Source organism: Anneissia japonica, unplaced genomic scaffold (assembly GCF_011630105.1).
Source record: "Anneissia japonica isolate Jap-2015-1 unplaced genomic scaffold, ASM1163010v1 scaffold652_len952628_cov199, whole genome shotgun sequence".
Classification (NCBI taxonomy): domain Eukaryota; kingdom Metazoa; phylum Echinodermata; class Crinoidea; order Comatulida; family Comatulidae; genus Anneissia; species Anneissia japonica.
The window spans coordinates 297,372-313,556 of NW_022757608.1; the positions used below are offsets into that span (position 1 = coordinate 297,372).

At 33.1% G+C, this 16,185-nt stretch overlaps 1 protein-coding gene across 1 annotated transcript; it reads right to left on the reverse strand.

Moving 5' to 3' along the window:
* Positions 1–427: 427 nt before the first annotated feature.
* LOC117124836 (galactose-3-O-sulfotransferase 2-like) lies at positions 428–13,455 on the reverse strand. Its single transcript, XM_033271172.1, has 3 exons — positions 13,309–13,455; positions 10,716–10,812; positions 428–2,362 (listed from the first exon to the last, which is right to left on the reverse strand). Exons 1-3 carry the CDS (start codon positions 13,337–13,339, stop codon positions 979–981), a joined length of 1,512 nt encoding a protein of 503 aa, XP_033127063.1. The 5' UTR covers positions 13,340–13,455; the 3' UTR covers positions 428–978.
* Positions 13,456–16,185: the final 2,730 nt, after the last annotated feature.

A 16,185-nucleotide genomic window follows, 5' to 3' on the forward strand; every position in this document is an offset into this window, starting at 1 on the left:
TGTACAACACTCCAAACTACAACATATTCTTACAACTTGAACTAGAACCATAGTGATGTGATGGTATCGATTTTAAGATCTTGTACTGTAGCTTGGGGCATGACTACCTACTTTTATTTTCACCATTATTTTACAATCAAATTTCAAAGAACATTTGGCGATAAAATAAATGGTGTTTACCATAACAGTTATCAAACCTTCGCCAGCCATTGATTTAACAATTCTAATTTACTACCAATTATATTAAATAAATAAAAAAATAAAAAATTAATTTTTACAACCGCTAGTTGGTCCCAAGTTGCATGTAAATTAGAAGTTTGACTATTTGACTGTATACCAACAAATGTTATGCAAAATTGTATTTATTAACTCTTGTATGGATACAAATAATTTTGCAAAAAATCAGCGACTTCTTTCAGACACAAATAGTACTGGACACATGCTGGATGTATAGCCATGTAAACACTTGCGTTGTACGACCTTCGACCGACGAATCGAATCTCCGCTCTCTGTGAGCACTTAACATGCCATGCCGCCCGCTGATTTTCGATAGCAGACGAAGCGGATCATTGATATAGTTTTATGGCACAGAACTGCAACATTATTATAAAGTTTATCCATAAAGATATTACTATAATACCTACATGGTTTATTTTATATTATCAGCAACACTTAAAACATGTGGACCCAATGACCAGTGAAAACAACTGCGCTTCATAACCTCAAGGAAGAGGCGCATTCTAAATGCCTATACCAGTACCAGTGCGGGGATTTTCTTATTTGAATTTTTACTTGCAAGTTTAGATTACTTACAATTTTCAAAAATTAAGCAAATTCAAATATGAAATTGAATTTAATTACTTTTAGCTCAATACAGGCAGTAGGATATATCTTTAACTTTACTTAAAAAAATAAGCTGTTATTTTCATAATAAAAGTAGAGCACAACCTTTTATTTTCATAATAAATGTATATAGGCCTAGGTCTCTTTAAATTGTGTCTTTAAAGTATGCATCCTACGTCGGACGGACATCGATATCCTTCGTCGGTTGGGAATCGATATCTTTCGTCGGTCGGGTATCGATATCCTACTTTTAACTTTCCCTACTACTGATTTTGACTTATTATATATTCTCCTAGATATATTTCCATATTGCTTTACTCGTATTAATTTCGTCATGTCTGGGTCAGACTTCATCATTAATAGACAACTCTTATCTGCCTTTGGATGAAGCACTAAAAATGATTCGCGATGAGCAGAGTTATCTTTGGTAGCATTTTCAATTGTACAGTTTTTACGCGTTTCTTCAAGTCTATACTCGAAATATTTTAAATCCTCTTGAAACGTAGGCCCATATTCTTTAACTCGTTCCCAGAATGTTTTGTTGAAATGAGCATAAAGTTTCGCATCTGCCCAGCTCCACTTGTTGATTGATTCACGCAATGCACCCGAAAGTGTATAACGTCGCTTAGAACTTCGAACTCCTTTAGGTATGTACAATATATCTTCAAAGCTAAAGCACAACAATTTCTTTAAAAGTAATAAAGATTCATTATAATATTCTTGGATAAGAACAAGATCGAATTCGCTAGCAATACGTTTAATAGCCTTATCAACAAGCACTGTATTTTCCTGATCTCTGGTCTCAAGACCAAGATCATAAAGATTTGGGTTTTTGAGGTGATTTCGCATTGCAAAGGATGGGTATCTATCCCAGTAATACTGTGGTCTAGATATAAATGTCTTAAAAGCATTTTCTTCTGGAAGTCTAAAACCTTTGAATAATAGAAAGTACCCGAAGACAGATTCGATCTGGGTCCTAGGGTCCCTAATGATGGTGAAGTATTTGGCGTTCGGCTTCATCACTTTCTGCATTTCAGACTTTTTGAATCTCACGTGGTTTACCAGCATGTCGAATTTTCCAGGGTAAACTTGGGATGGATTAAAATAGCCGGAACTGATAATATGCAAATTGCGTTTTGGTATTGCGATTGATAAATTTCTTTTGTATCCGTACCTTTCAAGGGTAGTGGTAAGTGTCGAACTACCTGTCTTGTGCGTCTTCAAGAACACAACAGTTTCATGTGGTTTACAATTTGGCTGAACATCTGCATGGTTAACACTCACTTTATTAATTGTTGCAGGTTTGGTAATTATAGAATTGCCAGTTGAAGTAACGTCTGCATGATTGATATATACGGACCCGGCAATCGTAGAATTAACATCAAACCATCTAGGTTGTGGTACTTTAGGATAATGTAGGCCTTTTACAGCGGTAGCTGTATCTGCTTCTGTATTATTCAGAGAAGGAATCACTTGAGAAGTGTTGCCTGTCAATCGAACAGTCAAATAATTTGCGTATCTGTTGAAATATAAAAGAAATACAAGAAAGTCAAAGATACCTGAAGTTACCAGGAATAGTGCCTAATATTTATAAAGTAATATAAATAATATAATTGATATAAAATATTGATAATTGTAGACCAACAAGGTTTTATTACAACAATAACGAAAATGATAACGATTGGATTAATAATATTATTATTAATTAATAACAATAAGAGATGATAATGATTTGATGATGATTTAAAATTGAATAATATTATTATTATTATTATTATTCATAATAATAATAATAATAATAATAATAATAATAATAATAATAATAATAATAATAATAATAATAATAATAATAGATGATGATTATTTGATGATGATTCAAAATTGGTTATACTGTAATATTTAATCACGGGCACTTTTTAAAGTTTCGTTACTTTATCCATGCTGGGCCTTGCTCAATTTATGAAGCCAGCATGACTCACTGGCGAAAGCTTGTGTAATAAATAAATGAAGTTAGTCTTTAAAGAGCTACCAGTGTTTTTATACTTTATTACTGTATGTTGTAACTCATACTTAGGTCAATTTAAATATTATAAAGAGCTTTATGTCTCGTTGACTGATTACGTATCAAAAACCTCTAAAGGCGACAATTTCACGTGTTTGGTTGTGTTCCTAAATAGAGGAAACTCCTATTGTTACAGTATCAAGAAAGGGACACATCTTTGTCAATCAATCGATCTCTTATTTCGCAAGCGCTTTGGGACGATCTATTGATTGTGTATTTAATAAGCGCTATACAAATACAACTACATTGCACCATACAGACGTTACATTTACATTACATTACATATTCCCTTAATTAGGGGGTTGAGGGTACATTCGACCGACAAAGTATATTTACGGTAATTTAAACTATGTGTGAATTAGGCCTATTCCATGCTCCCCGGAATCTTCAGAGTTGTATTGTAATTAATAATTTATTGGCTCTCTCTTTCAAAGCAGAGGAACACTCTCACGCAGGAGAGGTTCGACCATACAACAGAACAAAAGTTGAAGATAAAATCCATAAAAATAAGATATAATATTAATGAAAAATCCAGATGCAATTAAAATAATATTATTCTAAAAATTTAAAATCTTAACTGAAAATAAAGTAAATAAAATAATAGATAGATAAATAAATAAAAACAAGCACATAATATAATAAATGCAATGTGAAGTGGATGTAAAAACATACATATCAAATACACAACAAAAGTACAGTTAATGTCTTTTCATAAAATAATGTAAAGGAAGAAGAAAAAAAAAACAACTTATAAACTATTAACATTATTAGCAGGGTCATTTAAAACATGTGTTCGTTTTTGCCATGCATCTTTTAGATATTCTTTAATGCATGTAGGCCTATCAAAAATGAAACCAAAAGTGGAATTTGTTCAGAAAAGATCATCAAGCAAGTAATGGAATAGTGCCTAATATTTATAAAGTAATATAAATAATATAATTGATATAAAATATTGATAATTGTAGACCAACAAGGTTTTATTACAACAATAACGAAAATGATAACAACGATTGGATTAATAATATTATTATTAATTAATAACAATAAGAGATGATAATGATTTGATGATGATTTAAAATTGAATAATAATATTATTATTAATAATAATAATAATAATAATAATAATAATATTAATAATATTAATAATAATAATAATAATAATAATAATAATAATAATAATAATAATAATAATAATAATAATAATAATAATAATAATAATAATAATAATAATAATTGATGATGATTCAAAATTGGTTATACTGTAATATTTAATAACGGGCACTTTTTAAAGTTTCGTTACTTTATCCATGCTGGGCCTTGCTCAATTTATGAAGCCAGCATGAATCACTGGCGAAAGCTTGTGTAATAAATAAATGAAGTTAGTCTTTAAAGAGCTACCAGTGTTTTTATACTTTATTATTGTATGTTGTAACTCAAACTTAGGTCAATTTAAATATTATAAAGAGCTTTATGTCTCGTTGACTGATTACGTATCAAAAAACTCTAAAGGCGACAATTTCACGTGTTTGGTTGTGTTCCTAAATAGAGGAAACTCCTGTTGTTACAGTATCAAGAAAGGGACACATCTTTGTCAATCAATCGATCTCTTATTTCGTAAGCGCTTTGGGACGATCTATTGATTGTGTATTTAATAGGCGCTATACAAATACAACTACATTGCACCATACAGTACGTTACATTTACATTACATTACATATTCCCTTAATTAGGGGGTTGAGGGTACATTCGACCGACAAAGTATATTTACGGTAATTTAAACTATGTGTGAATTAGGCCTATTCCATGCTCCCCAGAATTTTCAGAGTTGTATTGTAATTAATAATTTATTGGCTCTCTCTTTCAAAGCAGAGGAACACTCTCACGCAGGAGAGGTTCGACCATACAACAGAACAAAAGTTGAAGATAAAATCCATAAAAATAAGAGATAATATTAATGAAAAATCCAGATGCAATTAAAATAATATTATTCTAAAAATTTAAAATCTTAACTAAAAATAAAGTAAATAAAAATAGACAGATAAATAAATAAAAACAAGCACATAATATAATAAATGCAATGTGAAGTGGATGTAAAAACATTCATATCAAATACACAACAAAAGTACAGCTTTTCATAAAATCATGTAAAGGAAGAAGAAAAAAAACAACTTATAAACTATTAACATTATTAGCATGGGTCGTTTTTCCCATGCATCTTTTAGATATTCTTTAATACATGTAGGCCTATAAAAAATGAAACCAAAAGTAGAATTTGTTCAGAAAAGATCATCAAGCAAGTAATGAATTTTTAGATCTGGTGAACCATTGGAGAAATTATCCCAATATTCATGTAAATTATTTTTAAATAGAGCAATTTTAATTTCATGGAAGGTCTTAGTCCTAATATTATAAAATTGTGGGCATTCTAATAGAAAGTGCTCTATATTTTCCGCAGAGTTTACAGTTACATAATTTGCAAAAACCTGTGCATCCATCATACCAAGTACTTTCCCTACCTTCTAAAGCTAAACAATTAGACCTCGCTTTAAACTTCAGACTGATTCCTTTGAAGTTAGTTTTATCACATAGATGTGTTTCATAAAAGGGTTTGTTTTTATATCTGAGATATTCATTTAAATTTGATTTCTTACAAGCGCTTTCAAACCATTCATTATCATCATTTATACAATTTATGAGTTTAAAATCAGATGAAAGGTTTATTGACTGATTTACACAAAATTCATGGTTTAAGTCATGCTTCGAAAGAAGCTGCTTAATGAAGTTTAACCATTTCCATTTCATTTTATGTTCATTATGCAAAATTGCTTTCAAGAGTAAATCGAGGCCACCTGTAATCGTCTAAATTTTTCAACCTGTTGCAATATTTATTAGTCGGATAACTAGGCGAACCATGCAACTCAGCACGACCATTCTTTAGTATACCTCCATGGCACAACAATAGCGTATCGATTATCAGTTGACCACTGGACATCCCAAGGTTTTCAATTCATGCAAAGCCGTCAGCTGACGCAATGTATCGTAATTAACACCATTCATGAGAATACAATATGAGTTTACACCCTAGGATACTAGGGTGTACATATATGTATATGTGTACATATGTATATGTGTACATATATGTATATGTGTACTGTATGTATATGTGTATTTATATGTGTGTATGTATGTAGGTGTGTGTATGTGTGTGTGTGTATGTATGTATATATGTGTATGTATGTGTGTATGTATGTATGTATATATATATATATATGTATATATGTGTATGTATGTGAATGTGTGTGTATGTATATTTATATGAGTGTATATATGTATATATATGTATGTATATATATGTATATATATATGCACACATATTTGGGTTGGGTACTGTATGCACGTAATGTGTATTATGTACATTATTTGTGTGGGGAGGGTGAGGGATGTTCATGATTTATTTTAGATCTAAGTTGTATTTTCTTTAGTTAAGTTCTTTCATTTGTTTAGCTTTAAGTTGTTCTTTTACTCTTTGTTCATAAGTTCTTTCATTTGTTTAGCTTTAAGTTGTTGTTTTTACTATTTGTTCATTAGTTTAAGTTTGACTGCGCCACTTTCTTGTGTGCTGCCACTGATGTAAAAGTGTAATGTCAATAAATATTATTATTATTATTATACTACTGTATTGTTATTGTAGGACCATTTACTCAAAAAATCAACGTTTATCCCGGTATCGACTTTTGATGTTAAACTGGTCGTGTTTAATCGGAGTTATACCTCCTGCAAAAAAAAATCTTCAGAACACATGGATTAAGCTACAGCATGTTCAAGCGCCATGATGCCTACAAGAGGCAGTTCCGTGTAGATTATGCAAGATACCAGAGAACTTTTTTTAAACCAAACATAAAACAACACATAAATAACATGTAGAGAAAACATCTACCGGTACCTCAGTAATCTATCATAATAGTTTAACGTAATCTCTCCGTTGTTTGTGTTTGTTTGCACATAATGACGATATATATATATACTGTCTCTTATTGTTGATTTCTTTTATTTACACGTTTTAATGTCAGAATCGCATCACTAATTATCACTACCATAATTTCACGTAACACGCAATACTGACGTTACGATTTGAAATTTAAATCTTCATGTTTTCAGGCTGATAGGCTCGGTTATCGTTCATTTTCATTTAACAATGTGAAAATACAACTTATATTTCTACAGGTTACTCGGACTGGATGTCAAAATATCAACTGGAGTCAGATCGGCAGATTTTATGCATTACTGATTTTAGACATTTCAATACAAGGGCCTGTTGGTGGTATTGCTATTTTAGGTACCATCACCGTATGAGTGTGTTTCAATCGGTTTAAAGGTGTTCCATGTAGTATAACACCATTTTTCTTCTGAATATTTCCACTGTATCGTTCTCTTCCTACCGAATGTGTACTTATTTCTTTTCTGATATGATTTATTGGATCATCACAACAGTGGCGCACACAATGTGGTGCGTACATGTACCGGTGCATCATCAATTGAAAAGTCTTAACATAATGCATAAATTAAATGTAAAGTACCAGTACATACCAGGGAACAGTGAAATTAGTAGTAATTTCACTGTTCCCTGGTACATAAATACCGTATTTATTTATTTTTTTAAAAACGCCCCGGGGGCGTATATTGTTGAGAAGGGTTTCTGAGGGGACGCTTATTTGAGGAAGGCGTTTGTATTTTTTGATGTAAAATGGATACGTACTATACTGAATAATAAGCCACTTATTTTCACTGTAATGTGGTGGAACTACAATACATAATACAGTCAAAATGTGTTATTGCGTCATCACTGATCAAAACCAGGTTAGACAAAAATGTAATTCTACTGGTGTAGAACATGTGTTAAGAATGATTTTGCTTCCCTTAGTTTCGTTCACAGTATTTAGATGGACGTTTATTAGAGAAAACGCCCAGGGGAGTTTATTCGAATAGGTCTACTATTGATACAGGAAAAAGCTATAACTGATTTAATTATTATATCAACATTTTATTAATAAACTATTACTATATAGAGTTAAAACAAAGTACTAATAATATAAAGCAATATTATTAATAGCAGAGTAAGGGTATTATGATAAAAATTAAAAATGTCAAAATTATTGTAGATCTTTAAATCGCTTCATACAACAGTCCAATAACCGAGTTCCTTAAGTAATAGGTGTTAAATGTTTAAAACATAATTCACATAAAAGCACGACAATATAGGTACAGTAATAAATTAAAAATATATAATTTAGTCAGAACGTAGTTAAAATAATCGCTTCATACCACAGTCTAATAACCGGGTTCCTTAAGTAATAGGTGTTAAATGTTTAAAACGTAATTCACTTAAAAGCACGACAATATAGGTAATAAATTAAAAATATATAATTTAGTCAGAACGTAGTTAAAATAATCGCTTCATACAACAGTCTAATAACCGGGTTCCTTAAGTAATAGGTGTTAAATGTTTAAAACGTAATTCACATAAACACGACAATAAGTAATAAATTAAAAATATATAATTTAGTCAGAATGTAGTTAAAATAATAGTTTAAGTTACTGTAATGGAGGTGGTAATGTCCTTCAAATTTCTTTTCTTTCTTTTATACAACATAATGCAATTAACCTTTTACTAATGGTATTAAAGAATTCGCCAAATCTTATAGATAAATTTGAACAAAGTCATCCATTAATAAGTGCCGTTTGAAATATGAAATTCTGAATTTATTATAAATGGGTTCAATCGATCGATTGCCAACCAAGGTCTCAGAAAAGGGCCCAGCTTTTACAACGTGACGTGGCGCTTAAGAGCAATCGGGCCATCAGATACTTGACACCGTACTAACAACTTGATATTGATGTTAATATTGAAGGTTATCAAATATTTCATTGTTCATTTCCACAGATGATGCATACTATAGTTCAATTTTGGAAGACAAATGGATTGCGCATAGACTCTACAGAAATCCTCTTTGTAATCGATAATAGATTTGATTTGAATATATTTGTTTCCAATGAGCAACGCTCGGTACCCATGCAGGGGAGGCGTAATCCAATAGGAGTTGAATGAGTGAGGAACAGTAGCCGTCGTCTATCTTAATCTAACATGTAAGCATTCCTACAGAAAAAGCGAATTCTACTATTTACTTTAGAGACAATTTTCATGGCTATGTCATCTAAAGATAAATTTTAATTAAGATATACACCTAATTACAACACTTTTGTTTCTAATTTCTTCATCATCACATCTGACAAATATAGGCCTAGTTATTTCCCTGATTAAATTTTCCCTGAGAACCAAATAAAATGATCTCGGTTTGGTGACTACTGTCCCCTCAGGGGTCAGTAGACACTTTGCTATCGTCTGGCAATTGACGGTGTAAGAGTAAAACCCGGAAATAGCAAAGTCATAATTTAAAAAAAATTGAATGTTCTTCACTTTAGGGGTTTAACTTTTTTTTTTTTTTTTTGCCTCAAGTAATTAGGGCCGACTTTACACGTATACCACTGTGACGTATACCACTGTGACAGTTTTGCCGACTCCAGCCACACATTCTATATTTAGGCCTATTGTTATTGTATTTTTATACAATTATGAATTTTCAAAATTAATAAAAGTACGAGAAAAAGTGATCCGGTCATAGCTGGTTTGGCCGGTGCGGTTCCGATGGCCCTGTAGTCGGTGTATCTATGGTGTATCTTAATGTCTTTCATTGTTATTTTGAAGGAGTCATTTTAACTCCAAAGGAGTTATTCTGTACCTAAAAAAAGGTACAGAATAACTCCTTTCGAGTTAAAATAACTCCTTCAAAATAACAGTGTTAAAGGCACCTGATCGTAGCCAGAGACAGAGCCTTAGTGTGGGGTCTTAGGCGAAACTCTTAATGATCATCACGGCGACCATCACCCCTCAGGATCCGCCACGGGATTATCATAATAATTGTTAGAGTCATCATGTGAAGCCCAGTCGGCCTAATATCTGCAGTATTGCCATCCGGCCTATACAACATAATATACTATAAAGCATAATATTGAATACTGTTACGTCTTTAACTACAATTTCAGAAAGACCTTTGCAAATGACAGAAAAATTACCATTTAAATAAAGAACTTTGAGCCAATAATTGTGTTTAAAATATAATGTTGAAAAAAAAAACAGAAAAAAGACAAAAGTCCGTGTAAGACACTGTCGTAAAGAACGTAGTAAAAATTGCATTATGCAGTACATGCTAAAATGTTGTGATGATTCCTTACTCGTCACCTATTTACTTATTGATAATATGGTCACTTTTAAGTGAACAACAATTTGAATATGGATTTACTGTATATCAGCCGCACTTACTAACCTACGGAAAAATTATTTTGCTCCTTCCACTGTAGGCCTACCATGGTAATAATAAGGTATTACCATGGTAGACCTACAGTGGACGGCCTACCATGCATGGTAATACTAATGTAATTTGAATAATGAATACTGTAAAATTATTTTTTAACGATATATATAACCCAAAAAATGCCAATAGTGGTAAGATATACCCTAAAAGAATGACGATCGTCTATTCCTTCCAGATTTGTGCATGTGTCTGACGGTAAATCGTCACAAACTTTTGCTCCCATATGATCTATAATTAATAATATATGCAATAGGTATTTTTATACCGCCTTGGTATGGTACGTGATACTACATACTTCTATTTCAAAAAGTATTGCCAGTACATGTACCAAGGATGCATTCTTTAACTTACGAAAGGAAATAAAGATGACAAATACTCACCTCATGGTTCTGTAGTTCTCCGAAGCCACGTCCAAGTAAACACAGTACATAACAATCCCTGAACACAAAAGTAGAAATGGCCATTTGATCTTCATGCCTTTGAATAAAACATTATTGCAAACAGTCATATTGAAGATCGTTAATAGCGTTTAGTGCATTTGGCAAACACGGACAGTGGTGACCAGGCGCACGGTGCTACATTATAACCTGCTGCAGGTCACATAATAATCAAGGCGATTCTATTGTTGAATTCAATTCGGGGCATGGGCGTCACAGCACACAGATCATTTGATTCCTATTCATTTACATCAGCAACAATACCCAGCTTTACGGTTGACAAACTCTGTTGGTCGACCCATTCTATTTAACAAATTGTAACGGAGACTTCCATAAATGATGCACATTCGAAATCATAAAATTAAACTAGCTTGAATTTCAATCCACAAGGTTATATAAACAAGACGGACTCCACATGAACCACACCAACATGTTTAGCCTACATTTTTGTGACATGTGGACTTGATCTTTGATGGTAGAATAATAATTATTTTGACTATTACAGAGGCATCAAATAAATTCACAAAAAGACTGAAATTAAGGTTCTGGTGATAAATTAATTTTATTGAGTAAAGTGAAATCATGCTGCACAACGAACGCACATAAAATTGTGAAGCGAACAAGAAGGTACCCAGACATCACAATGGGATGCCCTGAATAAGGCCAAAGGCGGGTCGCATGTATTGACCTTTGATGATAGAATAATTATTATACCAGTAGAACCTTCGGGCCCAAAAAAGAGTCTCTTAGTAGCTTCGAACTAAAAATGTGAAACTGTCTCCTGAATAGCGGTTTTGGAACGCGCCATGCAAGACATAGATTCTTATACTGTATTAATTTTATTTCAGTTGACAGCATATATTGCTCCATCTAGGCCTAATTGTGAAATAAGCACAGTGAGCGTAGGCCTATAATCTGAGGCGGATTGTGCGCTATAAATTTTCATATTATTGTTATTAAAACAGACACACATTGATCCTAACCAAACGTAGAAACTATTTTTTTTCACATGACTCTTTTATAAAGGCTATGCCTATATTTTACATAATGCTCACATACTTTACTTTGCGTTCGCTTGAACAATGGGTCGTGGAAGGACCAAGTGTGGAATACTTTTTTTAAAAGGTCCGGCCGTAGCAGGTTATTGATTCTCATTATTTAAAATCGATTTGAAAATATTTAAAATTACTATTTGCAATACAATGCTTTGTTAATTCGCAGTTTTAAATTCCGTCAAGTACTTGAATAGGCATACAATAATTACGGCTGATATTCGAAGATTTTTAGGTAAAATTACAAAGAATCTATTTAAGGGACACCTCCATAAAGGACACTTTTCTCAGATGTACATTGTGTATCGCAAGCATTTATCATTGTGATTATGCTAAACAATACCTTATGTGCACATTGTATGCGGCACTGCATGGTGGCAAAAGGCGAATGGCAACGGGTCAGCTGGTATTACGCCTATACAGTAACTTAACTTAACACTTGATGAAAAAGAAAACATTGTGTATGATGACTGAACTTTAACATTGACGATATCATAATTCATCATCATGGGCGCAGATCATTGGGTGGGGACAGAGGGGTGGGAAATTCCCCCAATTATTTTTAAGGTGGTTCCCCACTTTTCGTCCGCAATGTTATTTCATAAGTCAAGAAGATGCTTGAAAATTGTTGAAATGAAAATTAGCCGAGTCTTATAACACGGTATCTCTGCTCACAAACGTCTGAAAAGTACTAAACAAATACGACTCGATTGTGCGTGTCTTCATTATTTGAGAAGTATGAGAAAGCGTGTAAAGATAAGGCACAAATACATCAGACAATGTTTTTAAGTTGTATTTCCTACGGTACATAACACAGATTAATTAGATTTCTATTATTGCCGAAAATCGCTGATAAAAAAGCCAAACATTTTTTGCTTAAACACCAAAGACAATTTGTTTTAGGTTTATTTTCTAGGTACATCACACATTAATGGTTGCTGATAAATAACGCCTCAAATTTTATTTTCGGGTGTCACACCAAAATTTTGAGATGCCCCCGGACAACATAGGATGGTGTTGTCTCGTCGACGTCGGCCACACTTTCGCCCCCACACACTCCCCTTTGGACATCTCTGGATCCGCCATTATTGAAGTCGAATATACTTTCGAAACACTAGAAATATTTCCTGAATTTGTTTCTTTATTTGTTTTCTCTAACACTTTATTCTCAGTTTTAATGTTACATGATCGGTGTCGGGCCATATAAAACAAGGTGTTTTCTAGCCAATGTTGCTTGGTGGGCCGCACATGGGTTTTTAATTCATTTTCGCGGGCCGCAAAAAAAAAAAAAAAAATCGCTGTCGGGCCGCACTTTCCCCACCTGTGCTACATGATCACAATTGTCAACTTTATTCAGTGTTATTATTTTGGTATCTCATCAACTAATAATTTAGCACCAGTCATAAGGAAGAATAAAATCTTATGTTGCGTTCTCAGTGTACACTTTATAATTTCCCTACAAGTTAAACTTACTGCAGGCCTACCTCTATAAAACTGCTTTCCTATTGTCTCCATCAGAGCATTTGTATGTTGACCGTTCCGTTGAATATAATATGTTAAAGATAATGTTGATCACTATTTGCCTGCTGATGTTCAACAGACCAACTCCAACGTAACCAAGTTTATTTAATTCCAAGCCACACTGAACAATTGGTAGGCCACTATACATACAATAGACGAGGAAGGTCATAGAAAAAAAATCGATCGATGGACATTATGTTAATAACGAATAAAGTAACAAGTAATTCTTTACGTGCACCTGTTAATGCCGGCTTCTGGAGGAAAATAATTTTTTTCTGATATTTTGTACAACTGATTTTTATAAGACACAAAACGACGTTAAAGGAATGTTAAGATTTCGAGTACAGTAATACAGTTTTGCAAATTTAGAATCAACAAAATCACAACCAAATAAAAATAATTTACTTATTTAGCGTCACCATCCCTACCTGAATTTTCGGGAATTTTTTTGAAATAAAAAAATATTAATATTTTCCAGGAAATTCTAATCAAAATAAGTATAGGCCTATTTTAAATTAATTAAAATAATGATTTTAACAACCAGGTGCAATATATTTATTGTAGGCCTATTGAAAATGATTAACTTTTTTGTTTTCTGTATGAAATTAAAAATGGAACAATTTCTTTGTCTTTACTTACTTTGTTCATGATGTTGAAAAGATGGGATTAATGCTGTGGAAATGTGAGAGTGTAAGCCTATGCAATCACAGTTGTGTCTATAGCATGGCACTGCTAAAGTAGTATCTAATCCAACAAGGATTCAGAGCTTAATGATACTGTAGATTGATTTAAACAAAAACCACCCCTCCCCACCTAAATTTTTTTGAGATGTGACTCGCTAAACAAGTACAAAGAAAAACTTAATCGGGCAATGTGATTGCAGTTTACAAATTTACTGATTATCAAAATGGGATGGTATAAAGTTAATTTTGACAGGAGTTATAATATTAATCACAATTTAATTGAAAGATTGTCATTAAAAAATACCGTTATCAACAGGTGGTAGCCTAAAACATAAGAGCAGCTTTGCTCATTCGGATAATCTAGTGGTAGCTACTGTGTGTGCGCTGAACCGAGAAGATCTCTAGGCCCCCGGTTCAATTCCCATCGATGCCTCTCCTTGTGTTTCAGATGGAGGACTGAAATATAAGTTACAAAGCGCACCGTCTTTAGGATTAGACGTTTAAGTCGTTGGTCCCGTGAGCATTTAAGAACGCAGTACACTCTTCGGAAAAGAGTAGGGGATTGTCTCCCGGTGTACTGACCAATTCCCACCAGAAGGACCCCACTGGAAATAAGTCTTCTTCTAGACTTTCGTGGGCAATCATTGGTGTACACCGAATAAATCCAATCCAATCCTAAGATAATAATAGGGCCTATAAGAAACGCATAATCCACGAAATTTCTCAACTACACGTGAGAAATATCCGTGATAAGTAAAAATTATGTTTCGTTACAAAGTATAATGGTAGAGTTTTGAGGCATTATCTCTCATGATAATACATTATTTAGAAAATACATCTGTGACCTTTCTCATGGATGTCCATTTTATACTTCCATCATCTGAAAGAACTAAACCAGATGTCCATATTGTTTCAGATGTTATCTTCATTAAACATGCCGCGATGGTATGATTATAATCTTTTGTTGTTCATTTTCATTAAATCAACGTCGAATTTAATTATATGAGTTTGTCACGGTATATACCGTATGTAGCATTATTTATTTCTTTATCTGATGAAATATGGTATTACTACTAACCAAAACAGACGGTCAGTTTCCCTCATTATTATTGAAAACAATCTTGCCTGATGCTTACCACAAAATATGAATTCAACTTGGGGCCTATAAAGCAGGACATTCACTGCGTCGTACGAAGGTCGTACAACTTCGGTCGACGAATCTATAACTCCGCTCCCCTACGTCGTCTGCTGATTGTCGATGGGAGTCTAATTGACTTTAAAAACGATCATTTGCGCGCGCGTCGTGGCGTTGTGTTTTTCACAGAATAGCTTCTGCCGACGACCGTCGGGCGCAGGGTTCATAAAAAACCGATTTTTTCGTGGCAACATATTTAATGATACACTTTGGTAAAGTTTGTTGAACCATTAGACATAGACATGATATTAATTAATCCACATACATGGAAATTACATTGCTCGTTATGGCTACCTCGAAAACCTCTCATTAAAGTTAATTCCTCTAGGGATAAACGATTGAGGGTGACGATTTGTGTTGGAAACCTGTACCCTCAAACTGTCACTTCGTTCTATAGTGCCGATCATCGGCGGAGAGAAGGAATGACACACGTCATTCCACATCTCTTCAAACTTGATCGTCAGTCGTTCATAGTAGACAGAGTGTACCAATCGCGAAGACGAACGGGTCATCCTCTCAGATTTATGAATAAACTTTTGAAGCATTTCCCAGTTTCCCTCCAAAATGTTACCACCCCCAGATTTAAAAGACATTATTTCTGAACCCCCATGACGACAAACTTTAAAAATGATCTAAAAATAGTCCCACTGATACTCAAATAATTCAACTTCTTAAACAGAATATTCTAAAAATGTATTTCTTTATGATCCATATTAAACTATTCCATGTAAGCCTATCAAAAATAATCCCCAAATATTTAAATTGTTCTACCTGTTCAATGCATGAGTTTATATAGTAATACAGTTATTTTTATAATTTTTTTTTTCTGAAATCGATTACCATTTACAATGACAGCCGCATCATCTACGAACGATGGGACAGCCTACTAGTCTCTCTCCATTCATACAACTTGAGTGCTCCCACATAGTGGAGCAAATTGATATATATAATATATATATATA

Coding starts and splice junctions, on each gene's coding strand:
- LOC117124836 (XM_033271172.1), bottom strand. CDS start 13,339: ATGGAGACAATAGGAAAGCAGTTTTATAGAG. Junction 10,813..13,308: donor AGGAAAGCAGTTTTATAGAG/GTAGGCCTGCAG, acceptor TTTTATTCAAAG/GCATGAAGATCAAATGGCCA. Junction 2,363..10,715: donor GAGAACTACAGAACCATGAG/GTGAGTATTTGT, acceptor ATATTTCAACAG/ATACGCAAATTATTTGACTG.